Here is a 10047-nt window from a genome sequence, read left to right on the forward strand (position 1 = left end):
AAATGGATACATTTCACAACTAATAAAACTATATATCACCATGAACAAATCAGTAACTCCATCTAATTTTTGTAAAAATGATCAAGGAAATATTAACAGAATTATTTTTCCACCACTACTCATTATATTCGGTGAACGCTTTGTATGAGGCCCAGAGGCTTCACCATATTCTAAATACAAATTCCAAACCGACACTTGTTTTGCAAGAGTTTATCTTTAACGTATTATATACTATATTTAAAGCATATACTTACAACAGAAATAGTCTGATGGAATGTTAGTAACAATAACAATGCAGTATATATCATATACTTCAATTTCTTTTTCGTTAAAAAGGTATATCTTATACTTTGTTGTAAGTTTGTAAGTTCTAACTAAAAGCTGATATGATCTTACTCTTCACGACGAAAAACACAAAATCTACTCTTCAACCATAAATATATCCTTTTGGGTTTCATGGAATCAAATCTCCCATTGTCTCTTCTTAACTAGAAATCTTTCCAACATCGATGAAAAAAAACACACATCCCATAAAACTGATCATCGTGTCTCTCTCATTCTCTCTCCTCGCATACCCCATCAAATCTTTGATTTTACTAACAGTCAGTCCAATATATATTTATATAAGAAAACAAGAGAGTCTAGAAGAACTAGGAGTAGAAATAGGGCAAGCACGTGTGTTGTAGGAGGCTACTACTGGTTTTGTTCTCAGCTAGGTTGCTTATGAAACTAGAAGATGAAGCTGTGCCGGAACCTGAACCTGAACCTGAACCACCCATGTTTATGTTCGAATTAGTGCCAGTTCCACTAATCATTCGCTTCAAATCCCCATGTCCATTAATGTCGTTATTGTAATACCCTTGTGTGAAATCTCCATTGTACCCTTCTGTCATCTGGTCAATGTGGTGGTCTATCATCATCATCTCTTCTTGCTCCATCATAATCTCTGATCGCTTTCCATTGACCTCTGAGGAGAAATTGTTGTGGTTGCTGTAGTGATCACACATACTGTGGTTGAGCAAGAAACCACTTGTGCCCGAAATGTTGTTGTTGTTGTTGCTGCTGCTCATGTCCTCGAGAGAGAACTCGTGAGGATAATTAGGGTTAAAAAAGGGGAAGATCTGTTGATCATCAGCTTCAAAGCCATTGATGTTGGAGATGAGAGATCTTGTTGAGTTTTCAACATACGGATTGTAGGAAAAAGGTGCAATAGTTGCTGATGGGGTTATTGGTCTTTTCACATCATGAGAATTAGGGTTTAGAAAAGGAGTAGCCATGGCTGCTGATGAGTGAGAGGAAGAGGAGGAAGAAGAAGAAGACATGATTTTCTTCCTTAGCTTTGTGTTCCAGTAGTTTTTGATGTCGTTGTCTGTTCTTCCCTGTAGATGAGCTGCTATTATTGACCATCTACAAGTTTCATTATATACATGTGTGTTAGTAGTTAATGCCGGAGAAAATGTTGCAACTATAGGAATAAATGCTGCTCGTAGTTTTGACTGCAGTGATTAAGCTTGTTCATCAATTTATCCAGGTTAAGAACTACTACAGACAACTAGTTCCAAACATTCATAAACTTAATGTAGATTCAGGATAGAACAGAATTTAAAGAGAATCAATTAAGCAAGGAGAGGGAAAAGATTATTCCTTTTAACCCATTTTATTGAATAACTATTCAATGGGCCTTAACAAGCAAAGTGGAAAACTAAAGGCTAGGAGCATGATTATTGGGGTTCTTAGGGTAGGGTTCTTAACGGAATATAAGAACCCGCCTCTTAATCTTTAACTAAAAAAAATTAAGAACCGACTCTTAAATAAGATATTTAAGAACCGGTTCTTAGCCTTTTTTAGTTAAAAGTTAAGAGGCGGGTTCTTATATTCCGGTAAAAATCCCACCCTAAGAACCCTCCAATAATCATGCTCTACCATTAATATATTTTCACTTTAGTCTTAATTACTTTCTTATAATAAAAGATAATTTCAAGAGATAATTTAGAGAACCTGCTTCCGATGGCAGCAAAGAGGCTGAAAATGATCCTGTCTTCTTCTTCAGAGAAGTCGCCATGTTTTATGTTTGGTCTTAAATAGTTTAGCCACCTCAATCTACAACTCTTCCCACATCTCCTCAAACCTTAAACAACAACAACAATAAAGAATAGCACACGCTCTTTTTTGGGGTTTGAAGTACAGGTAATGCTGAATCAAAAGTTGAGTTTAAGTAACAACATATATACTTACCAGCTTTGAGAGGAAGAGAGATCCAATTTCCACCATTACCATACTTCTCAATGTAATCTCTGAGCTTAGCATCTTCCTCAGGAGACCAAGGTCCTCTCTTCACTTTTGTCTTGTCGCAGCATGGAGCTCTTCCCATTTTCTCTCGTTAGTGTGTTATTATCTCTTACTTGCTTTTTAAGATGGAGCTTTTGAGTTTATGGAGGAGTAGTTGGATTTGTGGCCTTTTAATAAGAGACTTGGATTTGGACTCAGCTATCAATTATTATTATTATTATTATTGAATTATATAAAGGAAATTTAATTTATAATATTTCAGTTTGTCTCAAAAGCTATGGGTGTGAGAGAAGTCAATATGATTGACATGCATGCATTTTCAATTATTCATTTGTGCGTGTTTTAAAAACAACTAGATTTTAACTCATACGTTCGTGCAGATATTTTTCCATTTTATAAATGTATTTGATATTATTACAAAGGTTTTAAATATATAATTTCTATTTTAGTGTTATATATTGTGTAACTCTATAATATATAATAACTTTTTAATACATTTTTACTTTTTTATTATTTTTTATTACTTACTTATATATATATTATCGAGTTAGGTACAATAAAATAACAATATGAAATAATAAAATAGAGAACATCTTTCAAAATAAGTTTTTTTCTTTAATTTATATATTTTGCATATACTATATTTTTAAATTTTATTTATTTATATTATAGAAAAGAAATATGCTTAAGATCATTTATATCTACATGTTGTGTTTAAGAAAATATACTTTAACATATATCATTTTAGTATTTTACAGAATTTATAAGTAAAAACACGGTTTTGATAGCCTTATTGTTTTAATAAATTTTATATATAGTAGTATCTATCATATTATTTTAGTAAATTTTATTGATATAGTATATTTTGGGATGTTATGATATTAAGTTTTTTTTTAATTAAGACTTCAAAATATTGCTTTAATTTTTACAACATATATAGTTAGTTTTTCGTGTTGCATTTCAAAAAAAAAGTTATTCTTTATTATCTATGATTTTATCTTTTGTAAAATTTGAAATATTATCATTTTGACTTTGAATATGTATTTTTAAAATTTTATATTTTGTCAAGAAAACTTTGAAAAATTATACAACTATTTTTGAGTTTGGAACATTATATGAATTTTAATTTTTTTTGTTACTATATTAATATTTTTAAAAAACAAATATTTAAATTTATGGCAATATTTTTAAAAAAATTCTCAACATATTTTGTTATTATTAAAATAAAAATAAATTCATAACTAAAATTTGATTTGTCATTAATACTTTAAATGAATTACTAAAATTTCATAGTTTTCTAATAAGATATTTTTTAAATAGTATATGAACTAAAAATTATTATATACTTTTATTTTTTGTATATAAACATATTTTACACGATATATTGTTAAGAGTTTCAAAATAAATAAAAAGATAATATATAGTTGTACATGTAAAAGTTTAACCTATGTTACTACATTTATTTTTGTATAAAAATATTATATAGTTTACGAATTTTAACTCATTTTAATGATGAGTGATAATTTATTTAAATGAAAAAAATTAAAAATATAAAATTTGTTAATTTACCTATTTTAGTATATTTTTCATATTTAATTCATATAGCACTGCTATTTTTATATAATATAGAATATAACTATAGAATTTATAAAAATAGTATATAATTTTATTTTCTTGTTTTATAATAAAATTTTAGTTAATATTGATTTATAATAATATTATATTGCTAATTACGAAATTTATTAATGTGTTATTTTATAAAAACATTTAATTTTTTTATGTAAGATTTTTTTAGATTCTTTCTCAACAGATTTTGTTATAATTTAAAAAAAATCAAGTTTATAGTTTGTTTATTATTAATATAAATAATCAAATATGTCATATTAATTAATTTTTTTAAGTGCTCTTACAATGACTTGTTAATAGTAGATTGAAATAGAATTAACCCTAAATTAATAGATTAGATAGATTTCTTTGTCTCGAAAAAATAGATTTCCAATAGTTCAATTACTTTATTAGCTCTTCATATTGAGGAAATTACATAGAAATGTGACTTCAACATGCCCAAAAATAAAATAAAATGAAGAAAATTTATATGACCATTCTTGATTTTTGCTTTGGTAAACCCTCCCTCTCGATTTATACATCTGAGGGTTTACGTATTTCATATATGTATTCTGCAATATTAAACACTTGATTTAGATATCCGAGAAGTATTTTTCTTGTACATGATTGTTTTTCATTTTTTGAAAGATGAACAGTTGTTGAGCTGTCAAAATGAATTAAATTTGAATCGATTAATTTTTTATACTTGTCACGCAAAGCGCAAAATATTCAATATCTAGAAACTTTGTGCTGAGTTTGAGGGAAAAAGGAACAATCATTAACTTAAGTTATCTGCTTGATTTGATCATTCATCAAAGTATATTTGCATTATCATGATCAACTATTCGGTATTGAATTTCAAAAAAAAAAAGAACAAATGGAAAAGAAAAAAGTTACGAAAGTTGGTGATATTACACGGACAAAAGGAGAAAACATGTAATAAGCGGGAGATTGCATCGGTCGGACCATTGAACTATGTTGAACTGTCTGATTATAAAGTGACAACAAAACAAAAACCAAAGAAAATAAAATAAAAACCCATATTGTGAAATCCCATTTATCATCACGAGTTGACTTGCCAACGTTGTCTTCATTATTAGATTTAGTAAAGTGCCAAATGAACCTTCATAATTATTCATATCGTACTACTTTGATGGACACTTGCCTGAGTTAATTAATTTTTTTTTTTTTTTTTTTTTTTAACAGGAGTTTCAAAGGCGATCCGTAATCCGCACGTGGTTTCCGTTTGCCCAAAGGCCCGTAATCCGCACGTGGTTTCCGATTGCCAACCATCTAATCCCCCTGGCCCGGAACCAGCCGGCACTAATACCCATTATCCAAGGACCCGACACCAACGCCGCGTTAACTTTAAACTTGGGGAGGGCGTAAAGCGTTCTGTGGCCACAGGGGTTATCGAACTCGGGTCCGTATCGGTTGTGGTAACAACCTCAAGACCACTAGCCCACCACCCACCCCGTGGTTGAGTTAATTAATTTTACACACACATATATATATATATATATATGCGAATTTCATAATGATCAAGTGTATATTTGGACCGACTAATCAACTTCAGAGCTAATGACCCATCGATGGGTATGCATCCATATATGCACAATTGAAAGATCTACTGTTTACATCATTTAAGGTACTTGTGTGTTGATGAACATGTTTCACGCAGATACAGTCACACACTCATTTCCAGATTTGTGTAAGTAATATGTATGTATGCTTATTAATTCATGTAGGTATGTGTGTGTACAAATGGCCAAACAGAAGTTTCCTTATCCAATGTACTTCCTCAGATTTTCCAACAAACTTTTCGCTGCATTACATTTTTTTTTACATCTGCTACATTACATTTACATTTGTTAACAATAGGAACTTAAATGTATGTGCGTGTTAGTTACACTTACTATATTATCGGTAACTTATATTATGTTAAAATATTCTTTTATTAGTCTTGGACTCTTGGTAGATCAATACTCCTTTTTCTCTGTTTTCACTTTTTCGTGTTCGTTTTGGCCTTATTCCACATCAAGCTTCAAATTCTCCCATTGCTCTGTTCACCTAAAAACAACTCAAAACGCATGTAAAACAGCATATATACAAACTTAGATCTCTATGCGAGATTATGCAAAAATGTTATTAATGTTCAACTTAAAATAATGTTTGATACTAATATATAAACCAAGAAATATAAAAGTCAACAGCATGAAAAAATAATTACATCATTGTATACTTGTAAGTATCTATTCATTTTATTTTATGTCAACCTCATATGATGGTGTTCTACACAATCCACTAAATTTTGAAGTCAAGAACCATGTTTCATTAGGCTTTTTATCATTTAGAATGCTTTAGTTTCTAATTAAAAGTTTCAAATTTGAAATATTTTAGTAGATGTGCATCATAAGTATTAATTTGCACTGAATTTTGTTTACAAAAAAAGACGTGGGTTGCATTAACTAACGTGGATAATTCGAGCAGAAAGAACAGAAGATCTCGCGAGTGTATATGATCGGAGATACTGACTGGCCTTTAGCGGTAGTGTTCAATGCATATGTAGAAAATACTATAATATATGGAACAATTAGCATATAAGAGACAATTATTGTGCTCTTTATTTGATGTTAAGAAAAAAGAGACAATTATTGTTTCACTGGTTTTCACCACAAACTTTTCATATCACTGAATAATTCTCATGCGTCACCTCCTAGACAGACAATTATGATATCATCTGGTTTGTTCATAATATTTGCATGCATGAATTATTATTTTCTTAGATGCGTTGTACAGAAGAAATAAAATATATGAAGATAATCTAAAAAGGCGTTGTGAAATATTAATATATTTGTGGATAAACAGTGATCGATCTATATTGGTTGAAAAAAAATTAATTTAAATTAGTTTGAGTCAAACTATGATTGGATGATGAATACCAAAAAGACAAGAGTCTTTTTCTCGTTTGACTCTCATTGTTATTAGCTCGGTTTTTTCCTCAACGGTTGGCAAACTAAAGTGGACAAATTACTGGATTTTTCAACTTGACAAAAAAAATAGTTTCAACATATCATTTTCTAAAGGCAAACTTTCTAAAAAAATAATAAACAGGTACATTAAAATATAAAGCATATTACAATATGTATTTCAAATTTATCTAGTAATTTTCACAGTAATAAAAATACAATACTACTAAATGTGCTTTAGCGGTAATTAGGCCTTTTTGCAAAAACAATATTTATAAATGACGTTTAACATAGGAAAAGATATAATCTTACAGTTCAACTAATAATTATGCAAATATTTTAGTATAACATCAAATTTTTTTGACTGAAAAAAATAAAACTATTAAAAAATTATCGACATAGTGGTTTATCATATCTAGTATGTTATTTAAAAAAAATATCTAGCATGTTACACTCATATGAAACTAATAAACAAAATCTACACATTTTTAAGTAGAAATTGTAAAGCTAAATGAGATATTTGGATTTTAAATTTTAAATTTGAGTAGTATTTGTTTATGTTTTATTCAAGGAGTTTTATACGATTTTTCTAGGTTTGACCTACACATCTCTTTGTGAAGTAGTATTTCAGCTAAAGACTCTAGGATCTCAAGTTTTTGTACTACATATGAGTTAAGAGTATCGTTTTTTCTTCTTAAATCCGTAATGTCGTATTTACTCGTTCTATATGAAAGGAATTTCTGTACCAGTCCTAGTCACGATTCCAAAATGTCAATTAGATTGGTTTATTTCCATATAACTTTTTCCTCTGAGTTTCAAGCTCTATCATGCATTCTTACAGCAACAAAAATTACAGTTACGCATGTCTAAACTATAATAATCTAACGATTAATTATTGTATGCAAAATGATTTGTGTTTACGACATCTCTAACCTAGTAATCCATAACATTATTTTAGTGTTAAAACCACACTAAAACTATTTCAATATTATTATAATATTAAATTGTAACTTTTGTATTATTTAATAATTAAAATAAAAATAATTATTATGTAATTATATCACATAAATACATACTACAATAAAAATATTTTTGACAAAAAAATTACTATATCAATATATAATAATACTTAAATAACTTATTTCAATATATAAAATAATTTATTATAAATATTTAATTTACTATTTAATATGTATTTCAATTTTATTTATCATTTATTTAATCATATATTTTATTAATAAAAATAAGTGAATAGTAGTATTTAGTATAGTGAATAGTGTCACATAAAATTTGAGTGTTGTATTTCACAATTTTTTTTTGTGTTGGACTGAAGATGGTTCATGCTAATCCTTAGGGACCATTAGCTCGGTTAGGATTGTAATCGTGGTTGGCTTGTGTTTTTGAGTTAGTAGACGTTATCGTATTATTGAGGTCGAATTTAGGAGGTTTTAAAAGTTGGAATACTTCGAGTCGTGGAGTATTTCCGGCTCCTTGTTGGCTAGGAATCGTGTGTTTGATTACCGATAGTCTTGGGTCGAATTCAAAAGCACCTCGGTGTTACTGTTAATCCATGTTCTTCATGGTAATATGTGGTGATTAATAGTTTGTACTTGATTGAATCCCGGAGTCAGCTCATGGTCTATTTGTGTAATTTACGATCTCAGTTATGTGGTCAAATTTAGGGTTCAAGAAATTTCAGCTCGGGTAGTGAGCTATACTCATTTTGTTATGGTGGAAAATACAGCGATGTTTAGATCAGATTGCGTAGGATTCAACTTAGTGTTCCTAGATAGTATCAGATCGCGTCGTTTATATGTTGGGTTAAAGTTTATTGTGGTTGTAATCCCATTCACCTTGTTAACAAGTTGTTGTTTGAGCAAAAAAAAAAATCACAATAAAATAGAATTTTGGAGTTGAGTTATATAAATTAGGGGTAGGCACTTCGGTTATTTTTTCGGTTCGGTTCGGGTTTGGTTCGGTTTGGTTAGTTAGGTTCTAGTATTTTTCCAACTGAAATAAACCATTGTTAATTTGGTTCGGTTCGGTTTGTATTTGGTTTGGTTTATATTCGGTTCAGTTTGTATTCGGTTATGTTCGGTTCAATTTGTTTTTTGGATCAGTTTAATTAGGTTATTTTTAGTTTAATTTTTTGTAAGAAAAATTATGTTTTAAAACATAAATTATGTAAACATAAACTATGTGAATTAAATTCAATATAAAACTGAAACAAAAACCTTTAAAAATGTCACAAAAAGTATATAAAAATTAAAACAAATGAAAGTTAACTAAAATAACAAAAATCAACATCATTAGTAATGTCTCTTATATCATTATTAAAAATCATGCAATGAATCATCTTCCATGTGATGCTATGGAGAAAAACTTTTATTTTTAATAAAATTTGCTTTAAGTTGTAGGTTTAGATTTAACATCCACGTTGACATTTATAAGAATATAAAATACGGATTTTTCTATTTTTTAAATCAAATATTTTGATGATTGCATATTAAGTTAGAAGAATATATGTTAATGAATAAAAAAATGGAAAATACATGGTTTGGTATTAGAATTTTAGTATATTGATATAACTAATATTTTTAATTTAAATAATTACAAAACACATCGGTTTTTCAGTTCGGTTCGGTTTGAACTGAACCATTCGGGTTGGGAAATCTTCAACCGAATGGTTTGAAATAGACTTTGGATCGGTTTGAATCGGTTTCGGTTCGGTTGGTTCGGTTTGACTCGGTTCGGTTCAGTTTTTTTGCCCACCCCTAATATAAATGACTTTAAACACACAAAAGGAGGATAAACACTGGAACAACGTACACGGAAAAAACGCGAACGATAACAAGGATAGTCAATAATACACGTATCGATTGGTCATGAGGACCGCACAAGAGGATTGTCACAACATTAACATATATAAATAAAAAGAATTTTTATTTTATTTTATCTAAATACATTACCATACTGATAGAAGTTTATTTCTGTTAATAGCTAAAATTCAACAACTGAGATTACATACATTCATAGTATCTAATATATTTCATAAATAATAAATTTGAAATAGATCTGTTTCCTTTATTGTTAAATTATTATGAATTTCCAACTTTGTTTCATTCATTCGTACCAATATAAAAAGATACACAACAATAAAAAGTTAACCAATCTCTGAGATCAA

The 10047-nt window shown here is 28.9% G+C and overlaps 1 protein-coding gene across 1 annotated transcript; it reads right to left on the bottom strand.

Moving 5' to 3' along the window:
• Nucleotides 1-480: 480 nt before the first annotated feature.
• On the bottom strand, nucleotides 481-2406 carry LOC106317128 (transcription factor RAX1-like). Its single transcript, XM_013754986.1, has 3 exons — nucleotides 2236-2406; nucleotides 1999-2128; nucleotides 481-1407 (listed from the first exon to the last, which is right to left on the bottom strand). The coding sequence occupies exons 1-3, from the start codon at nucleotides 2369-2371 to the stop codon at nucleotides 651-653; spliced, it is 1023 nt and encodes a 340-aa protein (XP_013610440.1). The 5' UTR covers nucleotides 2372-2406; the 3' UTR covers nucleotides 481-650.
• Between the last annotated feature and the right edge of the window lie 7641 nt (nucleotides 2407-10047).

The sequence above is a fragment of the Brassica oleracea genome, chromosome C9 (genome assembly GCF_000695525.1).
Source record: "Brassica oleracea var. oleracea cultivar TO1000 chromosome C9, BOL, whole genome shotgun sequence".
NCBI lineage: Eukaryota > Viridiplantae > Streptophyta > Magnoliopsida > Brassicales > Brassicaceae > Brassica > Brassica oleracea.

Coding starts and splice junctions, on each gene's coding strand:
- LOC106317128 (XM_013754986.1), bottom strand. CDS start 2,371: ATGGGAAGAGCTCCATGCTGCGACAAGACAAAAGTGAAGAGAGGACCT. Junction 2,129..2,235: donor CTCTCTTCCTCTCAAAGCTG/GTAAGTATATAT, acceptor TTGTTGTTTAAG/GTTTGAGGAGATGTGGGAAG. Junction 1,408..1,998: donor TTTGCTGCCATCGGAAGCAG/GTTCTCTAAATT, acceptor TGAAACTTGTAG/ATGGTCAATAATAGCAGCTC.